Source organism: Rhipicephalus sanguineus, chromosome 1 (genome assembly GCF_013339695.2).
Source record: "Rhipicephalus sanguineus isolate Rsan-2018 chromosome 1, BIME_Rsan_1.4, whole genome shotgun sequence".
NCBI lineage: Eukaryota > Metazoa > Arthropoda > Arachnida > Ixodida > Ixodidae > Rhipicephalus > Rhipicephalus sanguineus.
The window spans coordinates 314,095,294-314,119,891 of NC_051176.1; the positions used below are offsets into that span (position 1 = coordinate 314,095,294).

Sequence of the window (24,598 nt, forward strand, 5' to 3'; positions counted from 1 at the left end):
CCTGCAAAAATACCTTCCTATACTTTATTAATAATAAAAGCCTTCGTGTTACCATCTTCAACTGGGTACTTACCCTGATTTTCTTCCATCAAGCAACGAAATTTATGGACTAGAGTTGGTTACAATAATGTACAGGTGGCTCGAGCATTACCATTGTATGGGAATATTAAGACCATTGCGGTCTTAATATTTCGACGAATTTATCATTCGCAGAAACGGGTTGAGATGGTGGGAATGAGGGAGTTATGAATCTACAAGAAGCACACGTTCATGTTGCGCATTAAATAGTTCATTCACGTCACCTAGAATGACTAATATCCACTCGGGCAATGAAATTTTGCACACCGCAGATTCACAACTCCTTCCACTCTGTGTCTGTGCACCGCGCTACGTACAGGAAATTCCCTTGGTCCGATTTCATGTGTTTGCACATGTAGATTGCCTGAATACCTTGAACCCGTCTGGCAAGTTTCCATTCCTCCTTCTTCAGTTCTCTGAAGGCTTCCACTTCACTCTTCTCCATATGGAGTAAGAAAACCTTTTTAAGTATACTGGCTACAATAGTAACGAAATCACTTGCACACTGAATGACCTCGGTGGCGGGTGAACGCAGGTTATGTAGTGTGGCTTGGTGTTTCACAAGGCCACCGACGCCGTCGCAGGCATTTTTGCCGTGCCCCGTTGCCGAAAAAAGCCACTTGGTTGTCTGAAGCTGACTGCATTGCAATTCGTGCAGTTGGAAGCGGCAGCTGCTCCATCACTCACAAGTGTCAGTTTCGTGTAAATTGGAGCATAATCTTCAATGTGATCCTTGATTTTTCTCAGGGCCTAGCAAGCATGTGCAGAGTCGTGGCAAACGACATCGCTAACTATTGCGTAGTTCCATGTCGACGTTCTTGTCGATGCAACGCAAGTAAAGATGCTAACTTGCGTACTTTGCCAATGGTAAGATTGTACTTCATCTTGGAGTACGATGGACCAATTTTCGGCAAAGTCAAAGTGGAAAACAATGGAAACCTTTTCACAACACTGTTTTTCTCGTGTATGGCATTTGCTTGCGTGCGCCTGAGGTAGTTATGAGGGATCCATTTCATGGTCACATTTTGAAATTCCTTTAGGAATGCTGGAGGCATCATAGTCTTCTTTATTAGTTCACCTCATTCCCAATTAAGTAGCAAATACAATTTCTTCGTCCGGTGCTATGCCAAGAGTTCCCAGGCTGAGACCATTCTTCACAGGACATTGTTCGCACTCGCCTAAGAAGCATTTGGTGCTAGGCTGCGTGCACACACAGAACGCCTGCACATTATCAGTCGACATCAAAGACCCCGACGCATTTTCGATCCCGATAAGGCATAGTTTGAAATTTGCACAATATGCCCATACACAACCCTCCCGATGCGGTGAGCATTTGACCCATTCTGGGCGCAAAGATATGAATTTTGTCAGACCAACCGCTGACAGCGGATTAGCAAGTTTGTAGACTGAGTATGTCTCTCGTAGCGACCGCGTCATGAAACGCTTCGAAATGAGTTCGGCTTTTCCATCGATGCGCACGCGCACCACATCTTTCTTGTTTGGACTCTGTCTTGAACAGTCCAGCTCATCTTTTGTGTAGTATTCAAGGATTTTGTTGGTGTCTGCTTCACTCAATTTTTCTCTGCAGTACGGCTCCAAAAGGCTCCACACACCTTGTTCTGCAGCTATCTTCCTGACCTTTAGAATCGCGTGCTTCGTTGCCTCTGGAATGAAGCGTTGCACCTCTTTTATTGTTAGGCTCAGATGTATCAAGGACAGCAGACGGCAGCGCTCTCGAAAAGATGTGCACTTGATGTACGCTGTGTGTTGGTTTTTCTTCCAGCTGGCACAGGCGCAGCAACTGAATTGTGATGGATTGTCTTTAATGCCATATGCTGTGCGAATTCCGCATCGAATGTTTCTTACAGCAGCTCTAGTAATTTCACCTGCCTTGCGCTTTGCGTAGGAGAGTCTCTTCCCTTTCTTTACACTCCGAGGAGGCTTTAGTGGCGACACTGCTGATGGGGCACCAACGACTGCCTTAATGCTTTCCATAACTTCCTCTGTAGTCTGGAAACCCTGATTGGACTGACTGGATTCCTCTTCCATATGCTCAATGTCTTCCTTAAAGTTCCTAAAGCAATTCTGGCACCACACAAAGTGCGATTCATGCACTCTGAGCGCTGTGTCAGCTTCCAACACTTTCTTTAGATTGTCAATTCCCAAGTCTTTGACACTGCGGAAATTCCTCTGAAACCTGATCATCCGCTTGTGTCTCTTTAAGTAGTCGGCGCAGCAATTTCGTTCAGGAAACTTCGCCATCAGAACTGTGCCACAGTGCGGTCTCTCAGTGACACAGTAGGTTACAGTGAGTATAAGGTACACTCACTTTGGGGTGAAGGTAGCGTCCAAGGAAGTTCTTAGTGCAATAACGAAAGTTCAGTAGCCGGATCGCAGCTGATGTCTTGACACCAGGGTTTACGTGAAGAGAGTTGCTTGCAGTGGGCTTCTTACTTACTCCGCAATCTCTATCTTATCTGCTTACGAGATAACTTATTATTAATAATAGAGGACGACACGAGAGTAACTACAATGTGATGAAAAAACTGTATCATTGACACACGTAGAAAACAACACAACTTCTTTGTTCGAGTTCACTATCCAGACTGACATACGGTCCACACCCAAAAGGTTTCTTTTCAGGGGTGAGGGGAACGCTCTCTCCTGTCTGGGGCCGACCGTTGTAGGCGCACCGCGGTGCGTCTCGCATTTCACGACGGTCATGTGTTCTCCGTCACAGGTTCTCGGAGTGCTTGGCTGTTATACGTACTTTTGTTTCCCTCTCTTGCTGGTGGCATTCAATTACGCTCTGGTCTTGCTGTACGCGCTCTCGCGTGCCTGCTGCCTCAATGTGCCGTAGTATGGATACAGACAGAGGAGCTCTGAAAAATTCAAGCTCAGCTTTTCTGTGACTCAAAACGGTCAAAAAGACACAAGCTGGGTCCATCGTCATTATTAAAACCAAAAAAGCGAGCTACGAACTAAATATGTCTATTAAATTTATTTTATCATTAGAACGCCACACATTGATGTTAAGACCATACATGGGTATTAAAATAAGCTCAATTTTCTCACTTAAAACAAAATAATGCAACATATTTTTGCAGCACAATATTTAGCAGTCATGGTCGGGTATAATTCATCATTTTCATAAAAATCGGTAATGATTATTTTTTTTTTAAACGACCCTAAAATGTTGCAATTTTCGCTAGTTTTGGAATTATGGCATTTTTGGGATTTTATAACGAAATAAATATGCAGTGTAGTCGCATAACGTTTTGCTTAATTAGCGCAAAACCTTTCGTAGACTTGTGAGAAATATTTTCAGCTTCAGCGCTTTAGCGAAAACTGCGAAAAAAGACCCTTGAATTTGGGGTCAGCCAGAGGCAGCCGCTCAAAAATAAAAGTTTGGCAATTTTTCAAAAATGTGCTGTCAGTCACACAAAATTAAATTTCCGTAGGCCGATAGTACTATTGCTGAAGATTTACGAAAAATTAACACTGATGTCCACAATGCGTTAAGTTTTTAGTGATAGGCCTCCAAAGTTGTGAAATCTGAAAGTTGCAGAATTGCCTTTTTCCACCTGTTGTGAAACGCGAATTTTTTCCTAGAAATCCGTGATAATTTCCGCAAAACGAAGGTTCATTCCTTTCTATAGAGACATTTGCCCAGCTCATATAAAAATTTCGTGCAAAACAAAAAATAGTCGGGACCCCCCTTGGTCTGTCCTTATCTGAACACACCCTAATGTCATCTTCCTTGACGAGGAAGTATTCGGTGTTGACGACAGACTGGCAGGCAACGTCGCTGCAAGCGTGGTAGATGTGCGACTCTCGGAACTTGTATCGGGTACGGGTAGCTGAGAAGGCGCTATTTCGTATACCTTGTCGGCGAAGGCAGCCAAAGAGGACAGATTCAGCTCCGACGCTATTGTGAAAACCATCTGAACCATGGGTGGCAAACGCTAAATGAACAGTTCCTTTAGTAGCACTTCGCCAAAAGATGAGGCTCAAACGCCGAGAAGGGCTTGCATCTGCCTGAGAAAAGCTGTGATGGACGGCGATCTCCGAGCTCGGTTGGTGACAGGAGCATTTGCAACTGCCTTCGCTCTGAAATTGCCGTGCGCTCAAGGATTGCCTTGTTCAACTTGTCATAGGGCGTCTGACTTAGTGGTGCCGATAGGATGTCGCAGAACTTGAGTGCAAGATCGGGGGGCAAAGCACCGAGTAAGTAGCTATACTTTGCTTGCTGTGCGGCGACATTAGATATCTGAAATTGGGCCTCTACTTGCGTAAACCAAATGTCTGGATGCTCAGGCCAGAACTGAGGCAGCCGCACTGCATAGTGGCCCATCGACGGTAGCGTGGACTCGGTTGAGTCGGTGTGCAGTAGCAACCCAGTGGAAACTTCTGGAACGTTGTGTGCCATGGTCCGTAGTGACCACTGTAGCGGAGAGGTAGAAGAAGAACGATGCTGCTACATTGAGTTACAAAAACCAACTGATTTATTTTGATACCCAAGCGCTCGCCCTGCACGCGCCTCCGCTGACCTCGTCGTTGTCGGTGCCTCAGCACGCCAGCACGCGACAGTATGATATTACTGCGGCTTAAAGTACTTATTTCAATTATTCTGGCAGTGCGTCACTAAGCAGGGAATGCCAGAGCTTGAATCGAGTCGAATATCCGAGAGGGCAATAGACGTTTAATACATCGGTTGCGGTGCTCGGAGAAGCCGTACGAGAACGTTGGGCGGGCTTTCAGAGGCATGGCAGCGAACCGCTCTTAGTTTTTGGTGCTGGCGTGATGTTGATCGGAAGTTGCGCCTCCTAATATGAAAGGAATCGCGCCTGGCCTTTGTGCCAGGCAGGACCGTGAACGAGCGTCTGAGGGGAGTGGAGCAGGCTGCACCAATTCACAAGAAACGGTGCCTTTGACCCGACCGTTATTCGTTGTTTGGATTCAGTTTTAGTTCCGTAGAACGACATCGCGACCCAGAGGAAATTGGTAGAGCTGTGTGAATAGCAAAATTTTGGGTGCGAAGCGAATTCGAATATTGAAGTGTGAGTGCGAATCCAATCGAATATTTTTCGAATATTTCTAGAATATTTTTCGAATACTTCGAAGTGAAATTGCAGAAAGAAAGTTAGAGAGAATTGCTAAGCATATTCTTATGAGATAGCAACATGAAAGTGTTTCTTTTCGCTAGGTTGATGAAGCACTGGTGGGTTGGTGTTTCATAGTTGTCTTATCAAGAATGAGGCAATGTAGAGACCGAATTCTATTTATGTACATGATTTCGTGCAACCAAAGTGTTGCCGACAACACTTTACACGTGATAGGAAAAGATGCCATTTCCTCAGCCTCTCCTGCTCTTTCAACTTCTGTGGAAGCCCAACTGATGTGGTAGGCAAGGGTCTGCTCCCTTCAAATCTGAAGTTCCAAATCTGCCTTGTAGACGTCGATATATAAGAACATCTGAAATTTTGGATGCTAAAAAGCTTCGGCTTCCGATTTTTCGGACTTCCTGCCCAAATTTCAGGTCCAAAGCAGCATTTTAATTGAGCCCCCACCTCTGCCACATCTTTCATCTCCATGTTGGAACCAGCGTTTTCTTGGGTTAATACATTTGCGACCGTAGCAGAGCTTGAAAGGCAGCTTTGCCGCAATACCGGGGTGTGTCATGAGGTGAAGCATATTGAAACTCTAGGGACCACTTCCAATCGGGCGTTAACTGTGCCTTGGCAAAGTTCGACCGTAACGGAGCTTGAAAGGCAGCTTTGCCGCAATACTGGGGTGTCATGAGGTGAAGCATATTGAAAATTTAAGAACCACTTACAATCGGACGTTGACTGTGTCTTGGCAAAGTTCGACCTTAACGGAGCTTCAAAGGCAGCTTTGCCGCGATACCGGGGTGTCATGAGGTGAAGCATATTGAAAATCTAGCGACCACTTCCAATCGGACATTGTCTCTTGGCAAAGTTCGACCGTAACGGAGTTTGAAAGGCAGCTTTGCCGCAATACGTAATGAGATGAAGCGTATTGAAAATCTGAAGGGGTCACTTTCAATCGGACGTTGACTATTTGTTTTTGGGAACTTCGAACAGTTCGAATAGTAAAATTCCAGTGCGAATCGAATCGAATAGCAAACACTATTAGAAAAATATCCGAAATTTTGAATATTCGTACACCCCTAGAAATCGGCAGTCGCCTTTTCCTATCTCTCTCCTCACATCATTGTCTTTCTCTTCCACTTTCAATCTGTCCTGTTGTTGTCTCCCTTCCATTTACCTCCATTTTTCCTGGCAGCTAGGGTTAACCTTGTGTGGTGGTCCTACCTTGGGTACACCATATTCAGTTACAGCAATGATGTACAGTTGGCATGGCAGGGCTTGCTCCACCACAACCTCTGCCATGTCCCCTTGTTGGGCTCGTTGGTGGGTGACTGGCATTGTTGCCGAACAATTTACTCATTTAATGGGATCGTCCAACCTTTTCGAAAATGATCGCCTCCGGAAATGGGGGCGCACCGATGCAACCGCTGAAATCCTCCAGAAAAAGAAAGACACCTTCCCCAAGTATCACGTCATCCACTGTGAGAATGCCGACAAAAAAGCCCATAACATTTCACCATTCCTAGCGTCAAAGTGCTGCACTGAGACCATCGGAAGCGGCTACAAAGCCACCAAGATGGCCAGTGGGGATCTGCTGGTTGAAGTTAAAGATAAGTCGCAGTACCAAAAATTGACGAACCTTGTGGTGTTTGGGGACAAACCGATCCCTGTCACCGCCCACAGAACAATGAATACGGTGAAGGGTGTGGTATCAGATGATGACCTCATGGACCTTACTGATGACGCACTCCTGGCCGGCTGGAAGGATGAGAATGTGGTACAGGTACAACGAATAAAAATCAGACGAGACAACAGGGAAATACCCACTAAGCACATAACCGTTACCTTCAACTCTAGCACACTTCCAGACGAAATAGAAACAGGTTACTTGAAGTTGCACGTCAGACCATACATTCCGAACCCAAGGCGCTGCTTAGAGTGCCAAAGGTTTGGCTATGCATCACAGAGTTGCCGAGGGCAGCTTACCTGTGCTAAGTGCAGTGCTACGGGACACTCTGCTGATGACGACTGCAATGCTGAAGCTCACTGTGCAAATTGTGATGGTGACCACTCAGCGTACTCGAGAACCTGCACAGCCTGGAGAAAAGAGGAGATCATCACTATCAAATTTAAATAAAACATAAGCTTCCGCGAAGCCAGACAGCGTCTCTCACCGTACCTTGCTAAAAAGAATCATTCGCCGAAGTGGTGCAACGGGGGCCAGCACAACGGCATCAGGCGGCCACCCAGGCCACGCGCAGTGCGCTGAGGCGACCGCCCCTTGCCCCCACGGTGGGAGCAGCCAAGGCTGCCCTACCCTCCCCTAACGCGACCACACTGGAGGCCTCTCCTAGATCTGGCACCAGCCAGGACAGCTCAGAGGCCAAAGAGGTCCTGTCGACCTCTTCTCTGGTGGGGTCAAAGGCCTCGTCTGCCAAGACGAAGCCTATACAACGCCATCATCACTCGCTAGAGCAACTGTTCGACGCCTTGCACGAGGCGATGGACACTACTTCTAGCCCAGCGGTGCAGGCAGCGCCTAAGGAGCGGCAAGACACTCTCGACCGCTCCAGAAAAAGCAAAACCCCAATTACAGGGCCAGAAAAGGGTCCTGTAAAATAAGTGAACCTGCACCATTTTTGAACTCGCATTTTTTAGTTCTCTTATAAGCAAGTCGCTTTCTACTATATCTTACTCACTTGCTCTTCAATTTTTAAACTTTCACATTCAACATGGCTTTTATGATTCATTGGAACTGTAGAGGGCTTTTAAACAATTTAAGTGACCTAAAGGAAATACTAAACGACTTTTCTCCTGTAGCCTTGTGCCTTCAGGAAACCAACCTAGGTGATCACTGTTGTGCGGCGCGATCGTACGCAGGCAAGCCGACTGTCGGGTGGTGTGGCTGTTGTTGTTAAAGGTGGCATAGCATTGAGAGAAATTAATTATTAATAGTCACATAGAGGCCGCCGCTGTTACCATTCCAGCGCACAAAACCATCACCATCTGTTCCCTCTAAATTTCACCACACACGCAATTCACCGTAAGCGATTTAGAATTTATTTTACACCAACTACTCGAACTTTTTGTGATAGCAGGTGATTTTAATGCACATAACACGCTTTGGGGTAGTAATACAGTTGATTCTAGAGGACAAACACTTAAAGATTTTATTTTAGCCAACGATGTTTATCATTCATCAGCAACCATAGCGCAATAAAGAACACGGGACAAGGAAGGAAAAACCTTTGTTGATAGTGAGCGCTTGTCCTGGTCACTTCCTTGTCCCGTGTTCTTTATTGCGCTATGGTTGCTGATGAACGATGAATAACCAACACGCCCAAACGTTCTCCCTACCAACGATGTTTGTCTTTTAAATTCTGCCACTTACTGCTCCCCAAGTTCAGGAGCTTTGAGCTGCCTGCACCTTGCGCTATGCTCTCCAGCGGTGTTCACAGATTTTAAATGGAAGGTAATAGATAATCCATACGGTAGTGACCACATGCCTGCACTCAGTCTAACCACAGCACTTCCTACGATACCCTCCGGACCACCCCGCTGGCGACTTCATTTGGCAGACTGAGCTCTCTTTACCGATCAAACCAGTCTGGATAAAGAGAGTCTAGATCATTTGAGCGTTGATGAAATGAATGAAAGGATTACAACGTGTATAATCGCGGCAGCAAAGAGAGCTATCCCTCAGTTTTTTGGTTGTTTAAAAAAGAAATTGAAGCCCTGGTGGATATGCATGAATGTACAGAAGCCAAAAAACTCCAAAACAAAGCCTGGGGTATCTTCGGGAGGTACCCGACGTACGATAACCTCATCTCCTTCAAAAAAAAAAAAAACGAAAGCAAAAGCTAGATATGTTCGTAGGCAAGCCGAGGAAATCTCCTGGCAAAACTGTGTTTCATCCATAAACAGCTCGGTCACATCCAAAAGAATGTGGGATCAGGTTCGCAAGTTCAATGGCAACTACGCTGCCTATACCATTCCCTTTCTTTCAATAATAGGTACTCAGACATCCCTACAGGAACAGGCAGACCTATTAGGGCTTCACTTTTACAACATATCTAGCTCAGCAAACTATTCAAAAACGTTCTTAAGGCACAAGCAATCTATAGAAAAACAAAAGCTTCCTACAGCAGGTTTCTTAGACTTGCCATACAATGCGCCTTTAACCCTCCATGAACTGAACACAGTACTTTCTACAGGTAAAAAAACAGCGCCTGGTCCTGACACAATACACTATACTGTGGCCAAAAGCATTTGAGGCCCTTCTGCATTTCTTCAATGTCCTTTGGCAAACTGGTCGAATGCCCACGGATTGGAAGAAGGCCATTATTATGCCATTCCTAAAAACGGGAAAAGATTCTACATTAGCAAACAGCTATAGGCCAATTGCACTTACAAGTTGTCTTGCAAAAACTTATGAGAGTGTCATGAACATCAGGCTTAGGTACGTCCTCGAAACAGAAAACTCACTAGACATCCACCAATGTGGGTACAAAAGGGTTGCTCAACAACCGACCACCTAGTTCGGCTTGAAAACACAATACGATAAGCTTTCTTACACAAACAACACTGTCTAGCAGTCTTTTTTGATCTTCAAAAAGCCTACGACACTACTTGGAGGTATGGCATTTTACGAGACTTGGCGGATCTAGGAATCCGCGGCAGAATGCTTAACTGTCTCTCCGATTTTTTGTCCAACCGAACCTTCCAGGTCCACCTTGGCGTGACACTTCCTCATGTATTTACTCAAGAAAACGGTGTACCTCAGGGGTGCGTTTTGAGCACTACACTTTTTGTTGTGAAAATGAACTCTGTAAACAAAGTTATACCATCCACATTGATGCATTCTCTCTATGTTGACGATCTCCAGATTGCGTGCCACGCGTCTAACATGGTGGCATGTCAACGGCAGACTCAAATCACGTTGAACTAACACAATGGGCGGAGAAAACCGGTTTCCGTTTCTCCGGGGAAAAGACCGTTGCCGTAGTATATTCTCAGAAAAGAGGCTTGCAGCTGGACCCAATTCTTGAACTGAATGAAACAGTCTTACCAGTCAAACAAGAGCACAAGTTTCTAGGAGTCATATTTGACAAGAGCTTTCTATCACACATTACCAGTCTAAAAATTAAAGCTACTAGGGCACTCAACGTCCTCAAAGTTCTGTCGCGGAAGCGCTGGGGCGCTGACCGTAAGTGCCTTCTGCACATTTATCGTTCATTGGTGCGTAGCAAATTAGATTATGGAAGTGTAGTTTACGGTTCAGCGAGGCAGTCCTACCTCAAGAGACACGACCCCATACATAACAAAGGGACACGCCTGGCAACCGGTGCATGCCGGACCTCGCCGTTTCCCAGCTTGTACTCTGAGAGTAATGAACCGGCACTGGACTGCAGAAGAACGCAGCTAATGCTTACATATGTCTTAAGAGTTCGTTCATCGCCAAACCACATATGCTACAACATTACCACACACTGTGACAAACAGCTCCATTACACAAGCAAACCAAATGCAGTAAACCACTTATACTCAGATTCGAAGAAAAATGTCGCGAGTGTAATGTCCTTACAGATGCCCTTTCTGTTACTAAAAAGTCAAGAAGATTGCCTCCCTGGAAAAACTTTACGCGATTTCTTGACCTCTCATTGACACATCTTAACAAACAAGGTACACCACGTGAACACATACAGTAGAACCCCGCTGTTACGTTCCTCACTGCTGCCTTTTCCCGGCTGTTACGTCGTTTTCCGCCGGTCCCGGCATAGCTCCCATAGGATACAATGTACTGGGAACCCCGCTGTTACGTCGTAACTGTCGGACCGTTCCCATATGTTACGTCGCGAAGTGCGCTCGGAGCCGACCGAGTGACTACCGTGACTACCGAATAGAGCGGTCATTGGTGCATTTTCACGCAGCTTGGCCTGGTTTGACCGTAACATTAGCCGCATGAGAAGTGCAAGCAACAGGATCTTTCTCGATTGATGCAAACAAATGCATCGCCTTCGAGATTCGAACTGTAAAGATGGCGTCTATGACGTAATTGCTCGCGAAAGCAAGGCCTTTGAGATAAAGTCCCTGAAACTTCGTAAAGTAGCGACATACGTGCATAAAAGTGCGCCTCCTCTCTTTTCTCCCTCCTCTGCCCTCGCCGAGGCTGACGCCGCGTCGGCATTGACCAACTGCAGTCACGTGGGACCGCTCGTAGCGTTCGTTTGTTTACAGTCGCTCGCGACTGCCATCTTCGCTCTCGAAGCGCGGGCTCGCTGGTTCTCAGCGCATGTGTTTTATGGATACGCGCTTTCCATTCCGCGTGCGTTGTGCTCTGAGATACCTTGCACACAAGACCGATGTCACGGTTGGTTGCCATGGGCTTCTGCTGCGCTTTCGGATGCCGAAACAAATCAAGTGAAGGCAAAGAGCTGTTTATGATACCGTCCGGGAAGGGCAACGAGTTGCGAAGGAAGGCTCGGTTACACCGACGAGTACTCGTCGAGGTTCGCGCAAATCGCTGCGTGCTATAACGCCGTAGACACGTCTAAGTTAATTGAGCAGGACGTCGCTATTCCTCACACGTTTTATTGCTGCTTCTGCGGGGTCTGTACTAAGTGTTTGTTTTTTTTTTTTTTCGAAAATGTGATTGCGAAACTTCAGAGATTCGGCGCAGTTCTCTTGAAGAAACAAAGTTGCCGTGTGAAAGCTCACATTAGGTGTGGTACTCTCCGTTTTTGTTGCGTGCTCGTTTTTTTTTTTGTTCTTATTTCCCCGAAGCAAATAGCTTTCTCTGGCTCTTTGACGCCGACAGATCCGCCGGTGGACTTGCGATAGAAGGTAGGTAGGCAAAGCGTGCGTGTCCAACCGAGTCGCAGGGTGCATTCATCGTTTAGGAACCTCACGTACACGTGTTATTTAGCGCGAAGGTTTACGTGCCATTTCGTGTGGAGGTTTAAATCCGCGAGTGGCTTTCCGCCGCGGTGGAGCAGAGGTTGCGGTGCTCGGCTACTGACCCGAAGGTCGCGACCGACCGCGGCGGTCACATTTCGATGGAGGCGAATAGCTTGAAGCCAGTGTGCCGTGCGATTTCGGTGTTGGTTAAAGAACATCAGATGGTCAAAATTTCCAGAGCCCGCCACTACGGCGTCTCGCATAATCATATCGTGGTAATGGGACGTAAAACCCCAAATCATATTAATATCCGCGAGTGGAGCTCTCGCGAAGGAAACGTTTACGGTGGCAGGCTAGTTTATTCGTTCGCTTGCTCGTTCGTTGAGCAGCGAGTATAGTTCGTATGTCAAGTACGTCTACGAGGCACACTTGCGCACATGGTTGGTGCGTCTAATCTCTTAACGAATCAACCAACGCTATCTAAATGTATCGACTGGAAATGATGTACGCCTTCTGGCGCATTCTTCTTTGAATGAAGCTCCGAGCTGCTGCTTGCACTGACAGTCATTTTCTAAATAAATAATTGTCGCCACTCTTAATACAGACAACACCCATTGCCCATGTGTTTCTTGCACTCTAAAAACTGTCCGCACTTTTTGTGGAGTCTTCTTGCCCCTCACCAATAACCGTCCTCTGGCTAGTTTGCGCTTCCTCTCTTGAAAACTCGGCGCTCGGCACTTTCCTATCAAGGATGCTTTTTATTAACACGCACGCCATTCGTGACCTGGAAGTACGGCGCGCCCGGCGATAATGCAAGGAAAGACACGCGAGATTGATGGTTATTGTTTCGGGACAGAAATACGCCCCATAGCACACCCTTTTTGTGAGGTTGCTAAACAGTTAACAGGAAATAGCGAGCGCAGAGATTTGCTGAAAAAGAAAAAAAAAAAACAAGTGAGCCAGATGCTATAGATATTGTTTTGTGGGAAAGAGATGCCTCAAATACACCCTTTTGTATTGCAGTGTACAGTGCTACATAATACAGGCACGTATAGCGGCATTAACTATTATTACCCAACCGATACTTCGGAACGGCTACCTCTAGTACGTACTGGCAGCTTCACTGCGTCATTGGTATGCGCGGTGAATTCGCCTCGCGAGGACGACGTGTACAACGTGTAGGTTTCAGAAGGCTTCATGTAGAGCGGGACATTAACGTTCAACATCACACATGTCCTTTACAAACGTGTCCTAACATCTCCTAAACAACGTATAATTTTAAAAAAAAAAAGGATACAAAGAGCTAGACGGCTAGTGCGAATGCTTAAAGCGCTCCGCCTGGCAAGCAAGCGCTCTCTTTGCAAAGCGTCGTCTGCGACGCGGGAGCAAGGTAGGTGGCGCCATGCTCGAAAAGAGAGTGCGAAGGAGAGGAGAACGAGGAGGAACGCGAGCGGAGGAGGAAAGTGTCGCTACTTTACGAAGTTTCAGGGACTTTACTTCGAGATAGGCATTTACTATTGACAAAAGCATAGCCTTTGAGATTTGTATTTTATAAGCATGGCGTCTATGATGTAATTGCTTGCGAAAGCAAGGCCTTTGAGATTGGCACTCACTTCTGCCATCGCGTTGGCGTAGACTCATCATCATCGTTATTTGTCGGAGGACGGGAGGAGTTCGAGCTGGTTGGAGCTCGCATGGTCGTGCGCGCGGTTCGCGGTTGGACTCGCCGCGCTGGTCGTGATTGCGTGTGCTTAGTTCTTTCATGCCTACAGCTGTTGGTGTTAAAAAAATCACATACGTTGATTACATTTCTGTGGATGAGGCCGTCCCCAGCTCCGCGTTTCTATCCGTCGACTAGATCGTGGCTGAGCGCGCCAATTTTCGTGCTGCTCATAAGCATTGAAATAAAATTCTGTACCACTAAATATTTTGTCGTTTTTCCTGTTTTTCGGCTCTTGCGTTTCCCGTCTCTTACGTTTATTTCCTACGGTCCCTTCAAAAACGTATCAGCGGGGTTCTACTGTATTACAAGAATTTCGCTTTGTTTTCAAGAAAGGTACAATACATACAAAGAATTTTACACAGATGGCTCCAAGACGGCTAGCTATGTCGGTAGCAGTGTCGTCCAAGGTGCATGGGAAGAAACAGTCAGATTACCACAGTTTGTTTCAGTTTTTACCGCTGAGTGTTATGCCTTGTGGATGGCAGTACAAAGAATTGAAAGCGCTAGATACCAGAAAACAATACTTTTTACGGATTCCTTGAGTGCATTCAAGGCCCTCCATATACTCTCTCAATATGAACCCTTCATTGGTGACATTTTAAACATATTATCGCGTCTAAGTGAAGGACAGAATATCCGGTTCTGCTGGGTCCCAAGTCACGTCGGGATACCCGGAAATGAAAGGGCAGATCAGTGTGCAACAGCAGCAAATAACTTTAGTATCTCGCAAGTAAATGTTTCTGTTAGGGATAGTATCTGCACAATTCGTACAGCGCTAACATCTAAATGGCAACGGGAATGGAATATGACAGGCAACAATAAACTCCAACTAATCAAGCCATTCCTAAGTGAATGGAAGTCATGTTACCACCAAGAACGTTTTATCGAAGTAATCCTGTGCCGTCTTCGAATTGGTCACACGCACATCACCCATAATTACTTGTTGAAACAAGAACAGCCAACATGTGATAAATGCGATGGACCGCTAACAGTGTTGCACATTTTACTTACATGCCCACATTTGGAAGCACATCGAAGAAAACATTTTTACGCGTTGTACAAGTTATGCATTCTACGTCACCCCATGTTCATTCTAGGAGATGATGCGCTGATACCCCTGTCACTAATCCCGTTAATGGGGACGGCAATCGCCGGGCGGATTCTAAGGGCTGGCGTCACGGCCCTCCGAAAACGCACCACGAAAGCGCGGACAATTTAGGGTTGGTCCTTTGGTGCGCCAGCGAACGCCGGTTGTGGTCCAAAGACCGAGTCAGAGCCGAGAGTCGATAACACAAACGAAAACGAAATATATTCTCAGTTAAGGCAATACAAATAACACAAACACGTGCACACTCGGCTGGTACCAGTTACAACTTCACAATATAATTCAGATGGTGTTTACATAACGGGAGCTAAACAAACAGATCACACGCTACAAATGCAATCGCATGCATTACAACTATTCAATGACCGTTAAAGTCCTGAATGTACAATGGCGTATCCAGTCCGCAATACTTGGACGGTAATTGAATGCTTCTCTTCAAGGAAACACTCACGCCAGCTCCAGCGTTGATCGTCGTAGCTCAACCGTCGTCGTGACTTGTCACGGCTCACACGGCGTCGTCATCCAATTCTTCCAAATTGACGATCGGCCGACCGCACACCATCATAAACACGTCTTCTTTGGCTAACTGAGCCACACTTAGCGTAACTTCACCATCACCGGGCCGACTGACTCGCTCACTCCTTCGCTGACTTTCTCCTGTCTGCAGCACTCCCTGCCCTCCTGACTGCTCGTCGTCGCACGCTTTTATCCCTTCTCCCCCGGTTTCTAGAAGCGTCGGGAGTGTTCTCCGGCGCGTAATACAGTTAAGCCTGGGGAAAGGGCGAGAGCTTTCTCGTAGGTTCGAATCGCGGCGGCATCGCTCGCGGATGCGTCACCCCTTCCTTCTCGAAACATCCAGGATTTGCCGGGCGTTTGATCGCGTCGTCTGCGCCTGGCTCGATTGGGTGAGGAGGATGCGGCGCGCCGGCGTCTTTTGATGCTTGTTTTTTCGTCTTTTCGCGCTTCTTGGCGAGCGGTTCGCGCCGTTCTGTCTCGTAGCAGTTTGAAAGCGGCCTCGCGCGCGCTTTATAACCCGCTAATTTGTGACACTAACTGACGTTGTCAACTTCCTGGATGACACCAAATTTCTAAATAAGTTATAATAAGCACGCAATCGTAGTTGTACGGTACAGATCTGCAAGATTCACGAACCTGTGTGGCCACAGCACTGCCTCTTGCGAGAGGTTAGTGCTGTGTCAGCTTCTTTTGAACACAGCACTTGCCTCCTGGCCCTTGCACACAAGGACACAGGTGAGGCGAGAGTGCTGGAGCGATTCCCTTACATTTTTTGACCAAATCACCTCACGCACAGACCATGCCCATTGACCACCCCACGTATCATGTCCATAATTTTAAAAGTATATACATTACGCGAATGTTTTTAGGTCTCTCTACAGCCGCACAACATTATTCATTTTATTCCATTAGTCATCGCTAACCACACATTCATACTCATGACCATTGTATAGAAAAAATCACTTGTAAGACGAGGCACAATTTTCTCTGACTGACGGATTTACTCTTAGAGAAAATAGTTTTTTAATTAAACCTTCACAGCCAATGTATGCTGAGCTAACTAGAGACGCTTTCTTTTTCTCTCCTTTTTTCCTTTCACCATGTGGCTGGCGCAGCATAGCCTTAGTTGGTTTTGCACCACTAAACCCAACATAACTAACTAACCGAAGTTTGTGTAATCTGGGGGGAACATCTTTCAGTTCGTCAAAGCCCAAGTGCTCAAGGAGATGAATTTTAACGGTGACGTCATCTCCGTTTGGCGCAGACAAGGAGAAGTGTTCTGCAACACTATCATAAACTGTGTACAGCATGGCGTAACAGCCATCAAGGTCATGCTGCCGATAAGCGCCACATTGAATTGTGCAATTAACAGAGAGATGCTTTTGGGGTCCTAAAGAAGCCAACTTCAAAGAAAGTTCAGCTGGAGTCATGCTTGTCAACTGGATCGGGACTCTTGGAGGCAGACTGTGCTGCTCGAGCGGAGACTTTTTTTGCTCTTGGAGTGGCGTTGTCTTGGATCCCTTATACATACGGGGATGCAGCCACAAAGATGATGCCATTAATGTTCCCAGACTCTAAAATCTCCAAAGAGTTCTAGTGTGGTAGGAAGAAGCTTTCATATATAATTTCCAATAGCTTAGGCCCGTATTTTAAGGAAGCAATCACAGATGAACTAAACAAGCCACACACACAATTCAAATTGACGAAACACTGCTCACAGAACAACGCTGCCAACACGCAGAAGTGTGTTGTCGTTGAACAATTGTGCTCATTTCACTTGGGCTCTGCAACATCGGGAATCTTGCTGGCACACATCAAAGAAGCCCTGCAAGATTTGCCTCCCAGAAGGATGCTATGCTTTTGCAGTGTCGGGCCCAGTGTCATGCGAAGTTTGAAAAAACGCTTCAAAGAAGATGCGAATCCATTTTTGAGTGAGTGCAGTTTGCGCAAACTGCACAGCGCATTTGCGGAAGGTCTCGAAGTATGTGGTGATACCATAGAATCAACGTTGCTTGGCATGTATCACTTTTTCAAAAACCCAACTGTTCAAAGTGCTACACTGAAGGCAACAAAGAGATTCCTGGGCTTGCCTGAAAATGTTATTTTGCGGCATGTGAGCTCATGATGGCTGACACTGAGTTCAGTTTGGGTCGAACAGCTCGAAGCAGTCGAGACAGTTCTAGGTGCCCAATCAAAAAGGTGACAATATATACAGGCGCCTCAAAGAAAATCTAATGAAAAAGGACTTGCTTCCCAAGTCAATCTTTTTGTGAAATTCCGCAGATGTGTTTGTTGAATTCTTGACGTTATTTCAACGAAATGAGCCACTGCGGCATGTTTTATATGAAGAAATGGTCAAGCTTGTGACAAGAATTTTGGGACATTTTCTACTGATTGGTGCATACAGGGACATCGCAGGAGGTGAACATCAATCCCTTGATGTAGAGTTTTCTGCGAACTGGAAGCAGGTGGTGCAGACACCGAAAACGCCATTAATTCTTAGGTCACACCCGAAGAGAAGATGTGTAGACTAAGTGCACATAGCTTTTATATTAAGGTTGCGAAGTATCTGCTTTCAAGGCTACCCTTTGGCCATCAGGTGCTTAAGATCTTAAAGGGACCGACAACTGGTCACAACGTGTGATTAGATCCTGATAAAAATGAAAAGACAGTAAAATATAGTGACAGTTCCAGCATCCTTTTCGCGTTGTCAGTAGGATTTATATTTTTAAATCGTGTTTAAAAGTAACAAGAATCGGTATGTCGCGCAGCCTAACGGAAGAGTCTTGAAGCTGGATTATGGCGTCAATCACTTTTTTCTGTACGTAGTCACGTAGTCTCATGCTGTCATGCGTACCATAACATGTCCTGAAAATTAGAGTATGTATATTATTATCTACCTCTGCTCTATTTTGTGCTGCTTGCGAGGTAAAAGGAGTTGCACGGTGAGAAACGGCGCTGCCTTCGCGGTAACCAGTGGAACATGTCGAGTCGCGGCGCATGCGCGCGGAGTGCACGCATGCGCAGCAAACCGCCGCGCTCGAACATGAACCGCTGTCGCGCCCACTGTTTGCAGCATGGGTTGTCACTTGTGTTTACGACTTCATATTCGCCGCAGATTGAAAGATTCTGATTACAAATGTTTCACGGCGTTTTCCACGTTACCGTTCCGTGATTAGACACTCTCACTGGTAAGCTTTCCGTTGCGCTAAAGAAAATGGGCACGATAAAAAATTGGTTGTCGGTCCCTTTAAGAGCCTTCACTCAAGTGCTGTGAAGGAGGAGAGCTCCACTGTGGCACTCGGGAAGTGTCAGCACTGATTGATGAACTAGCGCCCATCTTCACTAAAGAGTTTCCCTGTAATCCACATGAGCGTCTCGACAATGCTTGGCAACGCGTATTCAGCCTCTTGTCAAACGACGGTGGTCCCAAGTACCCCCGAACAGTGAAATTTGTTAAAGCTAGGCTGTCTCTTGCGCATAGTATGCTGACATTGAAAGAGGATTCAGCGAAAATCGGCGCCTTCTCCATGAGCGGAGTAACCTTTCAATTTCAAGCTTAAATGGCTTGCGTGCTACTGATGGACAAGGTCCCTCAGCTGTTCCTCTGAAGCCTGATATGGCCAAAACTGCAAAGAGCTCGTTTAAAAGGTGCCAGGAACATGTGTCTGCAGAATGTGAACTCGCAGCCCAAAAAGCGAAGCTTAATATTCACCAAGACTCCGATGAAATCAAAGCGGATGAGCAGCAAAATATAGAAATAGATATTGATTCTGCTAAGAAGGTGCTAGCCAAGAAGTTTGATGACATTGAGCATTATGCATGGAGGGGCAGGCAAGCAGTCTTCGCAAGCTTGAAGGTTCAAAGAAAAAGAAAAGTGGTGCGTGCCCATAGAACTGATCTCAGTTAAGAGGTTTGCTTGTGAATTTTGCTATGATGTTTAGTTATGTTTCTTAGAGCTCAAGTACTTTGTTTAAAGACTCGTGTGAGAGTTTTCCTGTGATCGTATTACACTGTGATAATCGTAAAATGATACCTGATAATGCAAAAAAGGCACGCATTCTGCAAATATTATGTGTTCCGTGAATGTGTTCATTTTGTATTTGGTAGATTTTAAAGGGCAATATATGATCAATAATAAGTGCACGTATTTTTAAAACGCACATGTTTTATTTGTCGTGTTCCATGCACATATTGCTACCTACCTGTTGTGGTGAGATTGCTCCAAACCATAGTTTCCTTGCTACGAGGAAAAAGTTTTTCTGCTCAAAAGGCACTAATTTTAAGACGAAAGTGTGTTTTATGCCGGTGTCCACCACGGCTCCACTGACTTATTTCCGTCACGGATATGACGTTGCAAAATATAAAGACTAACAGATGGCAAAGAAAAAACCAGAAGAAAAAGTTCCGTCACCGGGAGTCGAACTAACGACTCCTCGCTCCGCAGCGCGCGGCGCGAAACGATTCGGCCACAGACGGCACGTTCTCCGCAACACTAACGGCAAGCTATTTAGTATATACACCATTTGCCGGTGGCGGTACTCGGAGATAGGTGGCACATCAGCGTGTTATCGTTATCACTAGCAAGACGGCGCGAAGGGCTCGAAGGGCGCGCTTTAAAGGTCATCGTCCCACGCGTTGCGCTGGGTGTGCGCCTCTACAGGGCGTGGTCGCTCGTGCCTTATCTCGCGACTGCGGTGGTTTCTACGTCTTGTGCTCTCACCGCAAGTGTGCGTTGAGAGCACGAAGGTTGCTTCGCTCACTGCAGCGGCTGCTTTTGCGAAAGGAGCGCGCTGCTCACACAGAAATAAGTCACAACTCGCGCTCATCCTGTGTATGTTCGTTCCCTGCGTCCTTTCTGCTTGAGCTGCGCGTTGCAAGTTTCAACCTGCTTGCCGTTCTTCGCGTGACATTACAACTTGTTGCTATAGCATTCATTCCTTCGCCCTTGGGGCGAAAGAAGGCACAACAAACGCTCAACTACGTCTCTGAAGACACTTTTCACTTTCGTGTCATACCGATTCCTATGACAGAGGGATCAGACATGTTTTTGCTCCAAACTCCTATTTTTTCTGCTCCAAAAGCTGCTCCAAAATGCCGAAAGCCACTTCCATCTCTGTATTATTTTAGAGCAAGCGAAGTTTAACGGCATGTTTAGAGTTTCAAATGCCTTCAGACGTCACTGGTTAGTGCCTATGCCGGCAGCCACATCGTTGTTTTAGGATTTCACACGTGCGTTATTAAATATAGACTGAATATTGCACTCAAATGTTTAGGAATGGGCATGCCCAGTGTGACCATTTTCAAGCAATCCCAGAGTGCCCCGCGGGCGCACGGAGCACTATGGGAAAAGTGTGTACCCCGAACGAGCCGGCTGTTCGCCTGCCTGCTGCTTGTTGGCGCCGTGATATTGGTGGGACCACGAAACGAAAAGAACACGTCGCCGCTTCTTGACTATTCTTACGCCGTAAATACTGCACGCATCCGGACGCATCTGCACGTATCTCTACGCATGAAATGCGAAAGGATTAACACAGTGCATTGTCGGTATTACCGAATGGATATGCATCGGATGTAGCAGTTAACCAGCATGCGTATTATCGCGTGCTGATATCGTCAAGATGTATTAAATATGAGCTGGAACACCAAATTTATTCTAAAAGACAGGGCGTGCAAACACGGACACAAGAAAGAAGTCAAGACACCACAGACGCCGACTAACAGCTGCAAAGGCGCAACACGGCGAAAAAAAAAAAAAACGAAATCTTATCTGTGCATGCCGGTGCAATAGGCGAACCTATCAATCCGGCACGTGTGGGGGTCTACATGACAGATAACTCTTAAGGCATTTCATTTCTTCTTCTCCACCAAATAAACTCACGCATGCGCTATCACTGCTATCGATATGCCATGCCTCAATCATTGAACGTGTTTCTTCATTCCTGTGCCGGTACAAAACTGCGCATTCATCGAACTTTGACGTGCACTTACATTCTCGGCAATGTAAAGAAAGATTAGGAGGTGAGCCTCCGGTTAGCGAGCTCTTATGTTCCAATAATCTCTAACACAGCGGCCCGTCTGTCCTACGAAGAAGCGGCCGCAGCTAAAAGGAACCTTATACACCACACCTGTACGGCAGTCAGTGAAATCGTTGGTGTGTTTTACGACACAAATGTCGGTCTGCATCCTGTCTATTACTCGCTCATTCTTTCTCTGCACAGCGGCACAAATCTTACCTAGCCTGTGAGATATGCAATGAATGTTAGGAATACTTATACGACATGTTTCTTCCTATCAAATTTCTACAACCATGCTTGGACTTTACAAACCCGACTTCTTTAAACGTTCAATGACAGTGGCCACTGCGACGCGAGAATAACCTACATCTAAAGGACGTAGATTTAGATTAAAGATGGAAATCGTAGAGAGGCCGTCGTAGTTGAACAGAGAAGTTGACAACTGATTTACGCAGTAATATGTTACACCTTGTCGCATTCACTTGATCTGACAAGTGCTGGCACGGCGTAAGCGGAAAGCTAAAGCGTGTGGCCCGCGCGCTCGGTGTGGCGACTGCTGCGTACACACTTTTCCCATGAGCGCTTGAGTGCCCGTTGGTGGCGCTCGTGTGCTTGAATAAGGTCTATTGAAGCAGTGAAAATTGCAACCGGGCAGTTTCATTTTCTTTTCACGACCCCTTTAAAGGATTTGGATGGTGTGCATCTTAGCGCACATTGCAGTGCCTGCGCGTACGAACCATTCTTTACGCGTGCTATCATACTTGGCAGGAGTGGCAACAAAACGGCTCATTAGAGGCACGCTTCATTAAAAAGAAAGGCACCACGTGTGTGAGTGATACCTCAGTCACACTATCTACGATACTGAGATGCACTTGATTGACGAACACCTTGACGAGCAAAGATAAACCTGCAGTGCTACCTCACGCATCAGGTGCAACGCTATGAAAGCCTGGTTCTAGAAACGTTGAAGGAAGCGAGCGAGACTCTTCGCAGCAGATGTGTTTGCACCAAGAAATAGTTCAATGTTTTTACCACCTGTAATATGATTTCTTTTTTCGTCTTTAGACTGAGTAATAAATGACTCTTTGTGCCTTAGAAATTAACAAACCTGTTATTTATACGGTTGTCAATAGGTTTTTATGGATTGCTTAGCGTCTCTTCATTTTCGTATCATGCCCTCCGTGATTACTTCTGTTAGCACGCTGCTGGAACCAATCACGGAGGCCAAGTTTATACGATGACTAAGTCTAAGCACGAGACGCGCGCACTTACACATTTTGCTGACCGAATTTCTTGCATAGCTTCTACCAACGTTGGCTTCCACAGCATCGCACCTGATGTATGAAATGGAGTATAAATGGCACCACACCCCATCTTTCTTTTTCAATAAAGTTGCCGCTCGGTGTGCTTCTCGCTACGTCTGTTGATTTAGCACCTAAAAGTCTTGTTTACAGATTCTCTTTCTAATTGTCTTTCCGTGAACGTTGTTAGTAGTGCCTGTGTTTTGTGTCTACGTGTCTGTTCTATTTTTTGTCGTCGCGCTACACTATGACGATAAGAGAGAAGCTTCAAGGTGTGCTCATATTTGCATGGCCAAGTGCCACGAACAGGTTTTTTGAGGAAGATTTTCTCAGGTGCTTCAAAGCTGTTATAGTTAACATCAAAATAAAATGTCTAATAAGTTTGTTGTACCTTTGTTGTGGATTGCACCTACAAAAAAAATTTTTTTTGAACAATTAAATGGGATTTCAGTATTTTCCTCAGACTTTCGGGGTTGGTAGTTTTGTGCGCATAACTCCTTTGTAATGCACAATTGTTTTGCAGACGCACCTGACCTTTGGCAAGGAGTTCACGCAGGCAGTCGAAATGAAGCAGGTGGCCCAACAAGAGGCTGAGCGGGCCCGTTTCCTGGTTGAGAAGGCCGAGCAGCACAAGAAGGCGGCTGTGATCACAGCAGAGGGTGACTCGCAGGCAGCAGCTCTGCTTGCCAAGGCCTTTGGCGAAGCTGGCGACGCGTTGGTTGAACTTCGGCGGCTCGAAGCGGCCGAGGACATTTCGTACCAGCTGTCGCGCTCGCGCAACGTTGTCTATCTTCCCGCAGGACAGAGCACACTGCTCAGCCTGCCGCAGTAGGTCGTGGTGCTTTTTACAGATGAAATTAAAGGGATGCTATAAAGCTTTGTGGGCAGCTTACAACTTTTTATGGTACAACTGTTCTCAAGAAGTTTCAGACAACGCCAATTATAAGCACTACTTATGAACTAAAATCTTTGTGAATTCGATCCCTGAATTGTATTTGATTTTTTACTGTCCTCATAGCAGCCGACTGTGAGCAAGGTGGCACGCGTGGCTATGTAAGCAGGTGCTGCTCCGGCGTGAGAGTGCAGTGGACTCTCGATGATTTAAACAAATTTTTGGTTGGCCTGCTATGTTTTAATGTACTTTAATGTCTCTCAATTCAAGCTGCCCCTTAAGTTCGGTTAATTCATACTTTTTGCTTGTCTGTTCCTGAAAATAGCTGCTGATATTGTTGCTTCTAGCTTAACATTTGCGTTTTCATATCACTAACAGCCGCAAATAAAGGCCATTGCCTGCCTGCCTGCAGAGTGGCCAAACTAGCCAAACCGCGCACACTAACAATGGCACGTTGACTGAGGAAGGAAAAGTTGGTCTGGTCTTGGTCAGCTGCATACCGAACGCTCTTTTAAGTCACTTTTGCCGCATTAGTGTTGTCATGCGGAAAAACGTACTAAGACTGGGAAGGCGCTACCAGCTGTCGTGGGACACTTTGTCCATTACACACGTGTGCACGTGCCATATAATAACGAGTACCAGTACAGTCGCTGACATCTACAAACTTTACTGGCAATCATTCAGAGCTGTCTATGACGTTGATGCGCCCTAAGAAACAAACACAAGTTGGTATGTTGCTCAGATTCATATTTATAAGAACTTGTGATAACTCAAACAAAAGGCTGGGGTCCCCTAAAGTTTGATTTATTCAGTGCCTATTTAGTTCTTAAATATAAGGGGTATGCATATGAAGTTATCCGCGAGCAGCGCTAGCGTTGTCCCCTATTGCTAACGCGGTGTCCTGCACCACGGCCACCTGGATCGGGGCGCACGGTGGTGTTGCTCCGGCCGTCCCATT

At 46.2% G+C, this 24,598-nt stretch overlaps 1 protein-coding gene across 2 annotated transcripts in view; it reads left to right on the top strand.

The window, feature by feature from the left end:
- LOC119379449 (protein l(2)37Cc) overlaps positions 1–23,628 on the top strand; it is a 183,134-nt gene extending 159,506 nt beyond the window's left edge. For both annotated transcript variants that reach the window (XM_037648753.1, XM_037648754.2), the window contains exon 6: positions 23,272–23,628. In XM_037648753.1, the coding sequence (XP_037504681.1) occupies positions 23,272–23,580 (309 nt within the window). In that variant the 3' untranslated portion in view covers positions 23,581–23,628. The remainder of the gene's footprint in view (positions 1–23,271) is intronic.
- Positions 23,629–24,598: the final 970 nt, after the last annotated feature.